This window comes from Falco biarmicus, chromosome 2 (assembly GCF_023638135.1).
Source record: "Falco biarmicus isolate bFalBia1 chromosome 2, bFalBia1.pri, whole genome shotgun sequence".
Lineage (NCBI taxonomy): Eukaryota > Metazoa > Chordata > Aves > Falconiformes > Falconidae > Falco > Falco biarmicus.
In genome coordinates, this window is record NC_079289.1 from 65,639,868 (window position 1) to 65,658,479 (window position 18,612).

An 18,612-nucleotide genomic window follows, 5' to 3' on the forward strand; every position below is an offset into this window, starting at 1 on the left:
AACCTGCTGGACAAGAGGTTTGTGATAACCCACCCTTCTAGTTCTCAGTAGCCTACCTAATTTTGCTAGGGACTTTCCCCTCCAAGGTGCGAGTATGTTTGCATGCAAGTTTTCCAAACATTTATCCCACATGGGAGACCCTTATGCCAGCACAGTTCCCCAACCTCATCAGCTCTGCAGCTCAGCTCAGCTTTGCTCAGGGGTATGGAAAGAGGGGCTGGGACCCACCTTCAGCTCTTTACTCTTCCTCCTGCTGGTACTGAGTGACTGGGCAGTTTCATTCCAGCTCCTGGAGATGAAGGGGGGAAGAGATGTAACAGGGACAGGCTGTAGGGAAAGACTAGCCTAAGCAGGTGACATGAACCACAGCCCATGACTAATGCCAGCACCTCACTGTTTTGGAATCTCAAATTTAGGATTGTGATACCGCTGGTGCGTTGGTTTACAATCCCTTGCTGCAAGCTGTCTGAAGAAAGCAGCGCTGGGAAGGACTCAGCGCTGCACACAGACCATTCCAAACTATGGGATAACCTGTGCTGTTGCTTTCTTTGTCTTTCCAAATCTTATTTCAGAATACAGCAAATGTTATTAGACAGATGTTGTCTACTTTGAAACCTTCTTAGGCAACTTTCCGAGATGTCACTTTCTGGCACTAGTAGAGCTTAAAAGTAAACAATAAAACTGACCCAGCCTCTGAAGGCTCACTAAAAATGCTGTCTAAGAGGGAGTGGGAGAGTAAAGACCAAGGGTGCAGCTACCACTTTAGGTAAATCCAGTATTATCAGCAGCCCAACATAAGGTCACAGCTTAACAACAGGTTTGAGAGCAGGAGGAAGAGTTTATTTGCTGTCTGCATTTGCTGCTTTAACAGCTGCTCCTTCCTTTAGCTGAGGGCAGCAAGCGGCTGGCAAAGGTCTGAGGATCATACCCCAGATCACAGCCTGCCTGCTGAATCAGTGCGGCACACAAGAATCTGCAACCAAACCCAGTCTATCGCTGAGGAAAGTGCAACAGCTCTAATGGACGCTGCATGGATCCATAAATGCTAGGCAACACAGAACTGAGGACTGCTTGGTCTCCGTATGTGCAAGCGTGTCAGAACTTCTCAGTAACTGGCAAACATCTTCAAATGTCTCTAAAGGAAGACTACCTCCATATGGTCCAAACCCTTATAATTAGTCATGTTTTCCTCTCAAACACTTTGATGCCATACACTATGTAGATGTTGTAAATGAAATCCACCTGGCTTTCACTTCCCAGACAAATTGTGCTCTGCAGATACAGAATTCATGTATGTAATTTTGAAACAATGAAAATTTATTATTCAGTAGTAGGTGCTCCTTACCACATGCCATGTTACAGACTAGCTTTTTAAAAGTAACAGACCAAAAGCAGACCAACTGCCTTGCCCCTTTGTGCTGCTAAGTCCAAACACTGTGCTCTTACATTCACGTAGCGAGGAAGTCTTGCCACAAAGCAGGATCTGGTCTTTTGGGTTATCACAAACATTATTTACCATTGTTGAAGCATGATTCAGTTGTCTGAGATAATTTTGTTAGTAGGCAGGCAGCCTTGAGAATCTTCTCACCCTACCAAAACAGAGATGTCATCTCTTCTCAAAACAACTAGAAGAGAGAAACCTAAACGCCACTGTTCATAAAATTGAGGGTAACACCCATTTATTTCCTGTGTGTGGTGGAAAGCTGATACCAAACCTGGAAGCAGCTTCTTCTTTTTACAATTTGCATATACCCATGCTTACAGTAGGTTATACAAGAGGCATCAGTGACTCATCTTTATGCTAGAAGCATTTAGACCCCTACACAACGATAGTTAATGTCAGTGATGGGCAGTCAGCATGCAATGCTCTTAACTGTTTAATAGGCTAGAGAATTCTTTCTATCTCTGGAGTGAAACAGCCCTATATGGTTGCTCCTAAAGACAATTAGCTCAACCTAGCTTACCTTCAAATCCATATTAAGAAAAGTAACAATTTGCATCAAAACCATCCCAGTTCAACATGTTTTGCTCTACATATATAATAAGCATTGATTTATACAGAACAGGAAGCAGGCAGACATGGGAGAGACTGTGGCAACTTCCACAATGTTATGAACGTAGGGTGAAAGTAAATAACAGAGTAACAAACTTCTAGCTTCCTCTGCAGGTCTGGGATAAACTCCTCTAACTGTCACACAGGGCTGAATGTAGAAGAGCTAATGCAAAGGCTTGTGGTGATACCCTGGCTCTGCTGAAGACATGGCAAAACTCCCACCCTGGCAAGGCCAGGATTTCATTCATAAAGCCTGACGCTTGGGATAGAGATTCTACATTCAATGGGAAGATGCTGACAAAGGAGGAGAGGTTCTTTGGAGCAGCGCTGAGTGCCCTGGATATATTCTCCTAGCTAATACACAGGCAGCATTTCAGAGCTAGTAGTGATTTCCAGCATAACAAAAGGATTTTAGGTGTACTCTCCAAACGCACCTGTAAGTAATGTTTTCCACTAATGATATATAGTCCACACCTGACACTCATATCAGTCCATACTCAAGAGCAGGCATGTTTAATCACCAATAGTCAAAGGCCTCTGTAGGCAAAATGCTAATGTGGTGGAAGGAGGAGGAAGGGCTTTTGGTGTCTGAAGAAAGTACTTCTTAACATCAGTAAATCTTTTGCACAAAGCTTTGAGTACAGAAGGTTAAAATGTGAGACAATTTGCTTCTCCTTATGTTATCTGCCCCGAACATACCTTTTTTTAAATATATTTTTTACAGTTGATAGACAAATAGGTATGTTTCAGACACGTAAAATTTCTTATGAGAAGGAAGGGAAAATGAGCAATTTTCAAGTTTTTATGTCAGATTTTTTCACTCCCAGCAATGAGTTTTACAGAAGATCTTGAGCATGACTGGCTTTGGAAAAGTAATTTAACATTGAGAACCCAGCTGTAAGAGAACAGGACCATTTCACATTTGTCAGTGCTGTGGAGGAAGTAACACAAAGCACACTTGAAAAGGGGAACTTTTAAAGCAAGAGCCTGCACAGGAAAACATGTCAGTGTGATCTAACTCTCCTTCCATCTCTCCCCCATTTTGGCATATATAGACTACACGGTTTGGAGTATGCTGGTGTATTTTGCTCAGACTTCTCAGACTTGAACTACGCAGGGCTGAAGCTACTTAAAAAAAAAAAAAAAAAAAGGGAAAACTACTCAAAAACAGGAAAGGCCTTTTAAAGACTGCATGTGCAGTTGGACTTAAATTCCGCTGAGAACACACTGACCACTGAGGGCATCTGTCATCTACAGCCCCAGGCAAGTATCTGAATCAGTTACTGTTGGGTAAACTTCTGCATGTGAAGGCAGACATTCATGGATCAAGAGACAGGCACACACAATACCATGGCAATTTTTGCTTCCAGTCCTCAAAAAGCATGAGCATGAGAATACAGCAGGCCCTGAAAGACAAATGAGTAGAAAAGATACACACCCCATGGAAAGTGTGCCACAACATCCTCTTAGTGACTTAGAAAGTTGTGTCTTCCATTGAGGCTTCCTGATTGTTCACAGTCTATTTCAGTGCAAAAGGTAAACAATTTTCAGTAGTGGCTCAGTTCCTGTTTTACTTCCCACTGAAGTGTTTGGGCACTTGTACTGTCAGACACTGGGTATTTAGCTCTGGCCATGGTAATGTCCCACTGAGGAGTACAGAGAAGATGGGAACTTAAAATTCCTTCAACCAAATCTGCACAAACCCACCTGGTTACAGCTTTATACTTTCAGAACAAGCTTTCCAGTCTGGAAAGTTAATCCATGAATTATGCATTTAATGGTCGCTGTCGAGTTTCATTCTGCACTCTGTATAACAAAACTTCCTGATCACATTTAACGTGTTTTAATATATTTTAAAAGGAAATACTCTGAAACCATGTCATTTCATATTTGCATGCTGAACAAAAATACAATTTTGCTGGAGTTTCATAATTTGTTCTCCACAGAACAGCTCAGACTTAACCATTTACAGCACAACTGCTGTTTCATCACCCAGGCTGTATCTAAACAGCATTAATGGCATACACTGACAGGACTACAGTGACTATGCAGTATGTTATTTTCAAACTAACAAGACCAATACCAGCCAGTAAAGATGTGGAGGCACTGATGTACCAACAGAACAAAAGTCCAACATAATACAGTCCACCGCTGAATGACACAGCACTGCATTCTGATGGCTACTGTTACCCACTCACTCAGATGAAGGGAAGGAAATTCAGATGCACATGATTACACTGATTAACTCAACAAATTAGTTTGTTAGACCAAATGATGAACCAAAGCTACAAAGGACATGTGGGTGGGTAATGCCCAATCTGTCTCTGTGTGCTGAGCAGCTGGTGCAGCACCTGAAGTGCTTCATGTGCACCACACTGAACAGCATCAGCGGTGGTAACATCTCAGGCCTCAGCCTACACAGACAATGCCCTCATTCTTTCTTGAAGATGAGCAATCATGCTGGACTCCAGTACTTCTTACTGTCAAGCAATAAAAAGATGTGGCATTAAAGCATCTGACAATACCGCTCATATCTGTGCAGGCTGACAATTAACATAGTCCTGCTGTTAGTAATATTCTTGTCTGCAATAAGGTTTACCAAGTCATAAGCTCACCCTGCACTCCTGACAATACAAAACATCTTCATACGACAGTAAGAATTAGCAACATTGGAAAACCATAAAACTGAATGCAAAGCCTCAAGCTAAACACCTTGGCAACTATTTCTGATGGAATTATACATTATTACCACTTACATTTTGATTATTTTTTAAAAAAATATAGGCTTACATATTTTGTACAGCATCAGAAAACTTAGTTTTAACTTCTGAATAATATTTGAGAAAGCTGCATAAAAATATTAAGAAATCCACTCAAAATCCATTAAAACTAGAGTTTTAGTTGTTTGTTGTATTATTTTGCACTAAAAAAAAAAAAAAAAGAGAGAGAGAGGAAGAGAGGAATCTCTACACATACTATTCCCTCCCTATGTATGAAGACAGAACTAACAGCACTGCTGTTTGAAAATCTGTACCATTTCTGGAACTCATACAAGTGAGGTCCAAACCACATCTAGAGTAAAATTTTTAATTCTACTCATTAAATCTCAAATAGACAGCTCAAAACACCAGCTCTTACATCGCAAATGTTGTTATCCATAATTTCAGATCAGTCCTCCTGTCCTGGAAAACGAAGCCAAATGTTTCCTAGAACATGGCATCTGAGAACCACAGCACCCAAGATCACTAATATTTCAATAATCCACTGATTTTAATCTGGTTTTCAATTTCTGACTGTGCCAACTGGTTTGCTTAAAACCTGGATATTTTTAGGCTTTGCACACAGTAAAGAAAGGTCCTATGCAGGCTTATTACTATCACCATTTTCTTTCACACTATGGCCTAATGAATTAGAAAGAATTGAAAACTGGTCTCTTCAATGTTTGTTTGTTAGTGGGGTGGTTTTTTTAAACATTCCTCACTGACTTTTATGACCTCAAGCAAGTCAGATTCTTTCTGACACTCATTCTCACTGTATTCAAAGTGTGGGAGTGACAGTAGCTTACTTCAATACAGTGCTGTGACGCATAACTAAATAACCATTAAGTGCTCTACAACATGCAAAATAGCATTAAGACTACTTGCCAACAAAACAGAAGATGCAGGATGAGCCTGGCACATGGCTCAATGTTTAATCCACTAGATTATGTGGCCAATGGGGACAATTACTAGAATGATAAAAGTGATACTTGGCACATTAAAATTGCTTTTTGACTACTAGTATTTGCATGATTCACTGCAAATGTTAACTACCTAAAATTCCTTAAATTATTATCTGAAAAATCAAGTTACATTGCATAAATTCTTATCATTAACACATATATTCTTTTTTTCCTCTTATAAATCTAAAAGTGTTTAGAAAAATATACAACAGAGATACCACAAATAATATAAAAAGATGCAAACACAAAAATACTTCATTTGGCTATCTTCACATGCCTAAGAATTTGTACAAAATATTTACAAATCTGCTCCGGCTATTATGGGAAACAAAGCCCTCTTGCAGACTCCTTAATATAAAGGCTGTGGACCATCTAAGTAAATGGATAAAATCTGAGTGCTGCTCATATTTACAGTAGTTGTAATAAATGCTTATCATAGAGTCCAGAAACAGCTTTTAACAGTTGGGCTCTTGTAAAAATACAAACAGCGGAAGTGATAAACTATACAAACAATTACAAACAGAGAACATGCTTTCCAGCAAACATTGTGCTGCCCATCTCTCCAAAAGCTAGAGCTGCCTGCAAACTTTTGGTATGAGTTCACAGCTTACATTACCAGTGCTGTCCTAGAAAGTACCCTGGTCTAAAAAGCTTCCATAAGCTCACCCTGTGCAAATATCGTAACAAAATAAGCAATGCAAAAGCTTATCCAAATATTGGCCTTCTTGAAATAATAAATTACAAAGGGAAAGTTTTTGTATCCTGCAGGAAATAAACAGTAAATCTAATGTTTAAAGTCACTGTCATAAGATGCTTTGGGGTAAGAAGAAAGGGAGACCAGGGTAAACAGAAAAGACCTCAAAGTTAAAAGGCTGTTAAAAGCCTTTCCATCACCATTGGCATTGAAATGTGGCATTAAAGAGGAGCAATATTTTACAAGAGAATGTTCCTGACTGAACAGGCTGTCATGAGGCTTTCTTTGCCTCACATGCACAACCATGTATTATTTCTCTCTCTAAATAAACAGAAAACCAAACCTTGAATGTATTTTCACGTATCCTTCACTATACACAACTACATGCTGGAATGAGTATACATTCTAAGTGTCATTTTCTGACCTGGTATGTGCAGATCTGCAATGCAGACTGAAAAGCCAAGACATTAAACCCAACCCCACCACAAAGCAGTATCTAAGCAGCATTTCCCTTTGCATTTATTTGAGACACAGGTCAGGCATTCATGTCTGTGACCTCCTAAGCAAATACTGTTTTTCAAAAGTGACCTGTAATATATACTGAGAGGAAAAAAAGAAAAAAAATTAACTGATTTACATAGACTTGATATACTCCTGCCTCATTTTAATTTCTTGCTTTGTTATAAGGACTGTTTTCACAACACGTAATACTGTAACAGAAAATAGAATCTGCTTCAAAAGAGGATACATACAAAAAAAGAGGAGTCTTGCTGTGTACCTAAACCTGCGAAGTATCAAACCCTAAATGAAGCTTAAGTGATAGAGTTATCAGCATTTCCATGGTTTGGAGCAGGGCCTAGAAATCTGGCAAGGACTGTTTTTTCATCTGAGTTGTGCTTGTTGCCATTCCTGTGACAACCTGCCTACATAATTATTTACATCAGTACCTGCAGATACTATTTTCAAGCTGGCTGCACTCCCTGAGGAATCAACAGTTATTTATAGGTTTTTGAAGTTATTTGATACTTGAGATAACCACGCCCCTCTCCTTGTATCAGTGACCCTGACAGTTCACATAGTTTAATTATTTCTGTAGGCAGAATCCTGGCCCTGTTCATTTATGGACACTCGTAATTCACCCTACACACACACAAGCTGCAAATATCACTGAAACCTAAACCACACTAATGAGCAATGCCTCCTTTCTGCAGGGAAGCAACACATCTGTCCTAGAGCCATGGAACCCATAAAACTGCCATGACCCTGTCACAAATACTCCTTTGCCAAGATAATCTCACCTGTACTTCTGAATCAGCATCAACATGCTGGAGTTGAAACCAGGTGTCTCTGTTATGATACTTCTGCAGATCTTCTTTCTGTATAGCTACTTTTCCTAGAAATGAAACAAACCAGAAGCACAGTTTAAGACATGCTATAGCTCCCCCAAAGTACCTTTCCATCAAAAACAAGTTTTAAAACAATGATTTAAGGACTGTCCTATTCAAGAAAGGTTTCAGAGCAAGAAAAGATTTCTTCAGGGCATACTTCTTTACAAAATACATGATTATTTCTGATGAGCAGCTTTTTCCACTTCATGTTGTGAAAGCCTTTAAAATTCCTAACGTCATACTCACCTAACAGACTGAAGCACTGGGCTCTGTGGAAAAGCTTTTAACTATGCTTACAGTAAAAATATCAGTATTACTTCTTTGACATGACAAACTTGTGGGAGGAAAAGCTCGAAAATTGTTGGAGATAGATTTTTGATGCAGATGTCTTTAACAATCCTAAAAAAGTTCCATGCACGGGGTTATTGCTACCAATGTTTTAGAATGAGGCTTTTGACTATGTAGTTTTGGAGAAAGGCAGCAACTAAAGATGTCAAGTTTGAGGCCCTGATGATCCGCGTCCCTCCCTCTTGCAGTTTGCACCACGCAATCCAGAGTCACCCAAGTACTCTGACTCTGCAGAGGGAAACAACAAAACCAAAACAAAACACAACAACAACAACAAAAACCCAACCAAAGGTAGAGCTTCTCCCCTTCCAAACCCTACCAAATTAGCTGTTCTCGTAGTTATGGCGACAACAGCCAGTTCCATGCTGTGAACTAACATACATGAGTGCTAAGGGCTAATATACATGTAAAGCTGAAACAGGGCTAATGTACATATAAAGCTGAAACGTCTATCTTGCCCAGTCTCTCTCAGGCATTATATAAAGAACTCTCTGAGTGGCAATGAAACTTCTTCCAAACATCTTTCTTTGTATATACAAAGCAAAGCATGGCATGCCTGAGAAGCAGCAATCCTCAGAAAAAAACAGTTGAGCTGGGTGGTTCCTCAGGCACTAAGCGAAGCAGCATATTCAAAATGAAAGAATCCAGGACAGTCAGAGACATTCACGAGGCTCAAGGAAGCTGTTTTTTGGCAATGTGGTCTGGTAGAAGACTTTCTCTGCTGGAGTGAGCTGCTCACGTACAGTTTGCAACCACTGCTTTGCTACAGACACACAGACCTTCTTTAACCAAATTCTGCTAGACAAAATACACCGAGGGATGCAGTCTTAGAGGGAGAGATTTCCAAGGCTTCCCAAACCCATGCAGTTTGGTCAGGGGTCAGTAATACAATACCCCAAAGAATGTTAACAGAACACGTTTACAAAAACAGAAAAAAATAATAAAAATCCACACAATGGAAGGCTACAAAAACAGCAAACACAAAGCATTCTCCCTTCTGAAATCTAAAAGCTTACTAAAGTCCCAGAAGTAAGTTATTACACCCCAGTGCTCCCCAAAATTTTTTCCTTTTTAGTGGTTATTGGATGGCTCCATCCAGCCCTCCTGTTTGCTGGGCTGCTCTGAGTACCCTGCTGCAGCTGCTGCTGCATTCTTCTGTCACCCTCGGGCTGCTTTCTGGTGACAGTTTCCAGATGTCCACTCCTAGTTTCTAAACTACTCTGCCATCCTTCCCCAGTATCCACCACGGTTTCTGCTATAGCTTTCCCAGAGCTGCTGACCCATTATTCCCAAGTCTTGCTCATTTTGCCCTCAGCACTCTCCTCCCCCTGCTTGTCTTTAGAGATTACCAGATCCATCTCCTGACAAACATTAAACTAGATGTTAACTAGGCAGATTCATCACCAGGCTCTTTGTTGGATATGCATAGCAAGTGACTTGAAACTTCTTAGAAAAGCAATAACTAAATTACACAAACCTACAAAATAATACAGCAGAAAGGGTAAATAAGACATCTGAACTGCACTGAACTGAGGAGTTAACGCCACCAAGAATCTATGTGATGACGGCTGTGTATTTTCAAAGCTTTTACTCTTCAGCAATGGCAGTTTGTGGGCAACCTCGTTTCTCTAAAACATTTTGAGAAAGGAATAAATTTAAACGCATCATCTTCCAATAATTGCTTTAGACCTCACTCGAAATTGTTTACTTTCACTGTTTGCAATCCTCAGTGTACCCTTTAATCTCTTGCAGAAATCTTCCACCTGATCGCAGTGTAGCATGCACTTCCCAGAGACTGTTGCCTGTAATCAATCTCATTCACAGACGCCTCCCATGCAGGGAACGTCCTTGCAGAAAACTCAAGGACGATTTTACAAACATCTGCACCAGTATGTAGCATAAATAGTGTTATCACTGTGCCCTCTTTCAGTAGGGAGCCCTGCTGCTCTCTGTATCAAGAATGGCAAGATAACCCAGGTGGGTCTGACTGCACAGTCAGTACATAATAGGAGCACAAAGTGTGTGAAGGCAATGGTACATGCCTCCAGGTCCAAGAGGGTTAACACAGCGGTACGACTGTTTTGATTAGGAAACTGTTTGAACAGCACTGTTTGCTCTGCACACAAGCAGGTCTTATTAGTGAGTGAAACTTATTGACTGGGCTGGCTACAATCCAAGGTTTTCACTGCATACCAAGTGATCCACAAAGGAGAAAAATCTACTACGGAAAAAAGCAGGGGCAGAGAGAGAGAGTGGGGGAAAAAAGGCCAACACTTTGGCTAGTATAAACATATACGAAGGTATATTACTGATAGGGCTGACTGTTTGATCTGCCCTATTAAATAATTCCCTGTGTATAGGAGCACCGTGCACAATTTTGGTTTATAACTCTTCGCCCGCTCAAGCCACATCCATATGCTCACTTGAACCACGCTCATCATCACCACCAGGTTCGCATAAGCCACAGTGCAAGTGTAAGCACAGTCACTATACATAGTCCTCTATACAGCCATTGCTCTGCCACCCGCTGACCTATGTCTGACCCAGCTCAAATACCTTCTAGCCTCACCAGAACTAGGTTAAATCTAGGCCAATAATCACAAGCTGTTGGCACCTGTCATTTGACCTGACGCGACACAATAAGGGCCTGTAATTCTCCTTGAAGATAAACCTGATGCAAGAGGGCGGAAAGGTTTACCCACCACTCATTTACAGGACGCTTTCTCCTTTGCACTTCTTCAGCGCCCTCCCAAACTTGAGCCCATTGTCCTGTGCGCTTTCTCAAGACTTGGGCGGCTGCCAGGCAGCAGTGAGAGCCTCTAAAACTTGCACCTGAGGCACCCAGCCACTCCTGCTGGTTTCCTCAGAGCCGCCCCAGGCTGCAGACAGTCTGGGTCTCTTTAAGCTTTTAGACACTGTATGGGAGGAGGCAGGAAACAGCAGAGCACGCGGAATGGTACAAGGTGTAATTTCAAAACTTAAGTTACATTTTTACAAGTTAGATTCTCAGCAGCAAGACCAGCAACAATTAAGTAAAAGTATTCTTCTCATCTGAACTAATTTCTTTCCAAAGTCTGATATTCACCAGGACCCTGTCATGTTGAGAGAGGGTAGGAAAGCCCCACACGCTCCTACACATTTTTCACACATACGGCAGCAATTTCCCTGTGTCCCCTCAGTTCAGAGTGAACACATCTCCACTGACACATTTAAATCTTAAGCCCTGTGTTCAAAACAAAGATGAGGCATGCCACACCTGGCCTCTTCCTTCTGTGAATCTCTCCTTAGGGAGAAAACAATCTACCAACAACCTATTATTTCAAACACGTGGCCAGCTCACAGATGAATGAGGTTACTACCTAGGGCCCGCATGGTCCTAAGGGTGCAAATTCCACTTCATGATCCCTGGCGTAAACTGATTTAAAAGCCTCCTAATTCCCTCACCCATGCACCCCATCCTCGCAGCAGGCTACACCGAAACTGTTGAGGAAACCAATCCAAAGTAAAAAACACCAAATAATGAGAATAAACATTCTGGGGGAGGAGAAGAGAAGCAGCAGTAAGTTTCAGAGATGATATGTTGAGGGTGCTGGCATTTTTAACATAGATATCATTTCAGCTGACCTGTTTTATGGCTTCCCCACTGAAGCGTCACATTAACACAGCTAGAAGATAGCAGAAGGTCATTTGGGCACACAGACAGAAATACGCAACAGAGATGAGTAGGGATTTCTGGCTTCATGGCTTGCAAAAGTGTCTGTGAAAGCGCTGCACCCTCGGTGCCGGTCCCTCACTGGAGTTTCAAAAGCTCTTCCCAGGCAACTCAAGGGAGCCCATTAGCTTGTCCCTGGACGTGCCTGGGCTCGTTAATTCAGGGACTAACATTTCCATACAAAGACTAGAGTTATCAATTCTCCATCCAGTTACAACTACCTTCTGTCGGGATTACCTGTTGGCGACAAAAGGATTAGGCACTAGTTTGAGGATTATATCTCACCTTTTAATACTCATTTGCCAGTTTGCAGAGTGTTTACCTCACAGCTGAGAGGTGTGAGTATTTATGTCAGATGCTAAATAGTAGAAAATATATTCCTTTACCAAAAATAAACAAGTTAAGACAGCAATAGGGCAGGAGTTTGTACTTTTTTTTAAAAGAGCATGAGGCTCTACCTGAAAAATGATCCAACAGTTATTTTACAGAACCCTAAAACCAGAGCATTTCATGAGCTCTTTTATCTTCTCCTTAGGTTATCTTTATCTTGGAATACTTGCACAGTGAAAACCACAGAACTTTGCATATTTCTGCCAACATCCTCCATTAACACTTACTGCAGTATAATTTATAGCAAAGGGTTAGGTCTGAGTCACATGTTAAAAGGCCCCAAACACCTAATTAATTCAGTATTCTTTCAGCTCTGCGCAGAAACTACTTTGCCTCCTATGTGCTGCAATACTAGGCAGTAAGATAACCTGAAAGCTAGTTCTGAAGTTGTTTCATGCTAGTACAATAAGTGCACTATCGATGAATTCATTTGAAATAATGGATATGAAGGTGCACAAGGAGAGTCACTAATAGCTGGAAAGACTAAAGGCAAATCAGAATCAATTTTAATCAATGTTTTAGGCTGTGAAAGCCTCATGAAACTTCAATTACCTAAAAATCTCCAACCAAGAAGCACTGCTGCTATTCCAGATGACCCGGATTTTTTTAATTATCCGTATGAAAGGTTATTTGACAACAAATAGAAGTACAGCAACTTTGCAAGACAAAAAGGGCTAGATGCCTGCCTTTTGTTCAAGAACAGCACAAATTCACTCATACCTCCTGTAACATGGAAACTTGAGGATTAGAAAGAAAAGGATGAGAATTAGGGGCAACATAAGACTTCAGAGCCTTAGAAGCAGGAGAATGACTCCCTCCCAGCTCCTGTACAGTGCACCATGAAGCACAAGCACTACTAGATCATATGCTACCATGGGGAAGAATTAGTGATGTTAATGGCAGCACACTTCCAGCACAGCGGAGGTGCATCCTATGCAGAGTACTGATGTGTACTATGTTCGTGACCCCAGATTTGTTTGTTTTTTGAGTAACTAGTCCAAATATACAAAGAATGTAACTTAAAAAATCCATTTTCCCCCTTTGTGGAATTTATCTTGGATAATAAAGCAGAGAAAAGAAGGCTGCGTAAAAGACATAGCTTCTGTCCTTAAAGGAAGCAAGCTGCAGCATTGCATGGACTACCCTCTATTAGGATGGTTTTTCTGGCCACATTCCTAAAGATCTCACCTGGCTTACTTTGCAATTTCTACTCTCCGTTCCTGTTACAAAAAAAATAAAACAAACAAACAAACAAACAAACAAAAAAACCCCACAACCCTACCCAACCACACCTCTGGTACCAATTCTCTGCCAGCTGCTCCCTGGGCCCTTAAAATGTCCGATCCATCTGAGAAAGGTGGTATAGCCAGTGGCTGTTTGCAATGGGAGAGCAGTCCTAAAAGCTAGACTTGCAGCCACTGTTATCTGCCCTACAGTAGGCAACAAGACCCTGCAAGCACACCTGCACGGAACAACCACCTCCATCTCCTCCATCACCAGCCCCTTCGAGGCACTGCCACCAGAAGCCACCGCTATTGCATCTTCTTCACAGTCCCAGTCTTTGCTTAGTTCAAACGAGGCATAAACCAGAGACTGCTTAACATCTGCTAGAGCTGAGGTAAGTCAAGTACTGCAGAAAATACAGAAAGCCCAGGTGAAACAATAGCCGTCAGAGGTATGCTGGGAGGATGGATCTATGGCAATATTCCAAATACAGATAGTATTAACACTGTCATTTGGTAAGGAGTAGTGTTGCATGAAAGGACAGTCTCAGTTCTAGTGCATTATGCGCAGTAGTTTTTTAATAATATGTGTACTTGTAGGAGGAAAAAGGAAAAAATAGGTATTTTTTGAAAGCTCAAATTTGTTTCCCTACTTCTGTGACCATCTGTTATGTTAAAAAGATATTGTAAGTGCATCCTAATAATTTATTCTATGCAGGAAGTATTTATTTTAGGCTTTCTACACAACTGTAGAGAATCTTCTCAGGATAATTCTAGTTTATAGCTTCTTGAGACTTGTCATTGTGGGACAGAGTCATCTGTTTCCTTTATTTCACTAGTAGCTATATTTATACCATACCGAGTAGCTATTATTCCCATGTCATGCAACAGTGCATCACAGAAACAGTAAACCAAGTTGTGACTGCTGCCTAAGCCATGGTTGGGGTGGAGGAAACAGAGGAACACAAAATCTTCACCTCTGCTTTACTATGTATTGGAAGATCTTTCCTCCACCATAGCAAGAAACATAGTTTAACAGGGATGACTCTTTTTCAATTTTTCTTTTAAACCAATAAAATAATCAAAAGGTGATGCTTCCGCTACATTTGGCAAGAGTTACCTAATAACAGTAGATGGTTTGCTTGGATGTTTGGTAATAAATGGTGGCAACTCTACAAACACACCTCCTCAGCTTTGGAAGTAGTCATTAACAAAGGTGCCGTCAGCTCACACATGCAAGCTTCAAACAACTTTCAATTCCAGGGTGTTTTCATTCTGTGAGTGTCCCTGAGCTATGATTTGGTTTCATCTACTTCAGTCCAGAGCAGCTAAATTTAACTACCTCCAAACGCAAATTCGTTTTATTGCCTTACTTTGCTTCAGCTCATCTAATATTAAGACGGAAGACAGTTACAACCTGCCAGCATACAATGGCCACAAGAATTCCAGTTTGTTGTACAACACACCTAATAACCTCTATGAAGGTGACTTACAGCAGTTAAGTTATACTACATGTAATTAACAGAATCACTAGCTAGTCTTCTCCCCACTGGCTTTCTGCTCCTTCATTGAAGAGCTCAGGCATTTCGTATCTGTGCTTTATTCAGTACCATTCCTTCTCCATCAGCATGGCAACCGAACCTCCTCCTCAGTCAAGAGTACACAGACTTACAGAGGAAAGTTCTTACTCCCCAGTGCAGAATGGGTACAAGATTTGATATAGTGAATTTACTTTTTCCCCCTCAGAACTTCACAGGGGTTGCATTTTGTTCAGGTTCCTGCTTAACGCAGGTGTTAGCAAGTCAGTTATATGCATCTGTTACCAAAACAAATGAAGTCCTGGGGTACAAAAACCCAACGTGATTTGTGATTTAAGTAGAAGATAAACGACTGTGTATACCTGAAAGGCATATAATGTTAACTATTCTCTCAGTGCAGTGTTAAATTACTTGGTGTGGCACATTTCCTCTGTTTTTTAACTGATCTGTATGTTCAAGGTCACAACCCGGCAGCCTGAACTGTTCATCACACACCTAGGAGAATGCCAGCTCAGGGCATATTGTGGAGATAGTTTTCTTCACTAAATCTAGCTCAATTATTTAAGGGTGAGAAAAGCCTTCTGCCCCACTGAACTGGCGCAGTTTGCCTCATTCAACATCCCTAAAAATCTGAAAACTAAATATCAAAACATAAACATTAAAGAACATATATTGACATTTGCCTTATTTAGCAGCACTACTATCCTAACATTTCTTCTACTGCATCCAGCCTGAAGTATCTTTTTTCCCATTACTACTGGAGGGGTACCAAATGACAGTTTTTCAAGTTAACTCCATATCCTCAATGTTTTTCCTCACAGTAACAACTAGATAGAAACAGCTATCCCATGTGTTATACAGACACATGTTCCATCAAATTGGCCTTCAACTCCTGTTTGATCATTTGGAAACAAACCAACAAATCTAATTTTAAATAGAATTTACCATTACTTTCAGTAGTACATTTTCTACTCAAAGCATCTCAATATACTATATAAATCAGTATATAAAATCTAGTCAGTAACAGTCAAGACACACAATACCAATTAAACAACTTAAGAAGAGTTTATTTTCACAGCAACTGTGTATTTGCTACCTTTTATCTAAAAAAGGCAAAACACATTTCAGATCCACTGAGCTCTGCATTTTCTTCATTATGTTTGCATTTCAACCAGCATCCAAGACTCTTCCAAGACACAATTATTCAAGAGTTTTTTTCTGTTTAGCTAACAAAATCCTAGATGACTTAGCAAATTGTGATTAGGAAAATGCAAATGTAATAAACAAACATGCAGACTCAAAGATATCTTTATCTGCACAATCCTCCCATCCTGTATGCCAAAATACTACAGCATGTTCCAAAACGTATCTACATGTGTTCCAGTTTCTGAATTTGTTTGGTTCTCCTCGGAAGTTTCTGTCAGAGGTTTCAGGGGGTTCTTGTTTTTCATTTTCTCACCCCCACTGCTTCCGCTTTTAGTGGCTTGACGTTCTCATCTGTCATATACTAAGTTGCATTTCAGATGTTAAAAGAATTTACCATCAGAAACTTGTATTTCGTATTTGAATAAATAAAGGCATGCCTACCCTGATCTCCAGTTACCCTGGAAATCAGGATTACAGCACAAAGAGAAAGTTCTAGCAATACTAAACAGTGATTCAAAAGTAATTCTGCTAGCCAACAATCTTCAAGAAATAGCTACTTGCCACATTCTCACCATTTTGACACAGATGCACTCTGTTCTCTCTCTGTCTCGAAACCCCCTCAAAACCAGCCAAACAAACAATGAAAACAGATGTCTTAAACATACCAGATCACACAGGAAACACAGGCAAATTCACAAGCTCAGTAACATCTGAACTTAAAATTTGTCTCCCTGGATGGAAGACACAACCCCCAACATCCTTCCCTGAGAAAGTTCATTGCTGGATGAGCATGGGTAACCACATTTTCTTCAGCAGGAGTGTCTTATGATGACATCATATAACAAGCAATCTCTGTAACGCAAACAAAGGGCCCCTATTTGCACAATTCGGTGGTTCAGTGGAAAAGAGCTTATTCTAGCACTACTCTGACCAAACTTCTTCAGTAGGGACCTCTTCCAAACCTCCTTTGCTCAAGCCTCTTAAAGAACAGGTCTCTCAAGACCAAGCTGAAGATACACATAGAACAACTATTCCTTGTAAATACTACTGAATTTGTTCCAATGAAAGAGCTCCCTTTCTCAAAGAAACTCCAGTGCTGCTGCTGACTCCTGTTCAATAGGAACTAATGGAAACAACCACATGCAGTTACTTCAGAGCACTGTTCTCTTCTCAGAACGCTGTCCTATTACTAGCTCTGTAAGTTCTGCTTGCATCAAAGTGACAGTTAATTCTGGATATTTTTTTCTTCTCTCCATTGCTATTTATCACACTTCCACACCTTTGAAACGCTCTTCAAAATATGCCTCTGATAAGGATGGAAGGGAACAGAGGAGGAAAAGGGAAAAACTCAAGACTACAACAGCTAATATGCACTGTAAAATCTCAACATAGACAGGTAACACTGGAGGTTCTGCCTTTTAGTGCTACATCAGTATAGTAACACGAGCCTGCCTACCTGTGGATTCTGCAATACATGCAAAAGCCAATGTTGCTTTTTCCTGAGGAGGTAGGGAAAAATAGAAACCTGATCAAACACTCAAGCATCCAAATAAAAGTCTCTTCATATCTTCTGCAAATCCTTCTTTTCACAAACTTCTCCCAGTACCTTTAAGACAAGATTACTCTAGCAGCTCCTGAAGAATTCCCCTCCAATGTCACACCTTAATTATTAAAACAGGAACTTGGGAAACATGGAATTTGCACTTCTTTATACGCAGTTTCATGAGTCTGGCTTGTGTTAAGTGTTCAGACACCCGTGTTTCAAAAGGGGGAGTAAAGCCCTGAGCAAGACAAATCCCAGTCCATGGCCTGTTCATGGGTCACTGCAGCTGCACAAAACTGGTGCCACACAGGAGATCAGATGAGGCAATTTCAACAATGAAAAACTCATCAGTTGAAAGAAAGGAGGTATTACTTTCATGTTACAAGGGGAAACTAGAGATCAGAGAGACCAAAAAGTTTCCAAAAGCTCACTCAAAAATCAGAAACTGATCCCTTCCTCCCCCCCAGGATGCTAGATTGCTAGATGCTGTACAAACGCAAGCTCAGTTAGGGACATAAAGAGAACGGCAATCCAGTTTCCTAGCTCACATGTAAAATGTAACACAGTAATGAAAGAAGTCACTTCAAAGCAAGCTAGTCACTGCACGATAAACTACTGTAAAGATACATACAAAGAGATCTGCACCACCACCCCACCACTTTAAAATAATGCATTTTATTACAGCACTACACAAACTGTTGCTCAACATCAGGCAACTTCCTCACTACAAGCTCTGCAAGACCTCATTGATAACTACAGTCACATTATAGTGAATTTAGAAGAATGGTAGTCATACGTGACTTCTTCCAAAAGTAAGAGATTAAAAACTGAAAAAATCCGAACAGTTAAAACGACT

General features: G+C 40.6%; 1 protein-coding gene across 9 annotated transcripts in view; it reads right to left on the reverse strand.

Annotated features, from left to right (window-relative positions):
• RASA3 (RAS p21 protein activator 3) overlaps nt 1-18,612 on the reverse strand; it is a 179,712-nt gene that overhangs the window by 63,208 nt on the left and 97,892 nt on the right. For 8 of the 9 annotated variants that reach the window (XR_008820035.1, XM_056327481.1, XM_056327482.1 and 5 more), the window contains one exon: nt 7,767-7,861. Coding sequence is in view for 8 of the 9 variants with exons in the window: in XM_056327481.1 (XP_056183456.1) it covers nt 7,767-7,861 (95 nt within the window). In the remaining variant the exon portion in view is untranslated. Of the gene's footprint in view, nt 1-228; nt 290-7,766; nt 7,862-18,612 lie in introns of all 9 variants that reach the window. The other variant, XM_056327487.1, reaches the window with a different exon arrangement.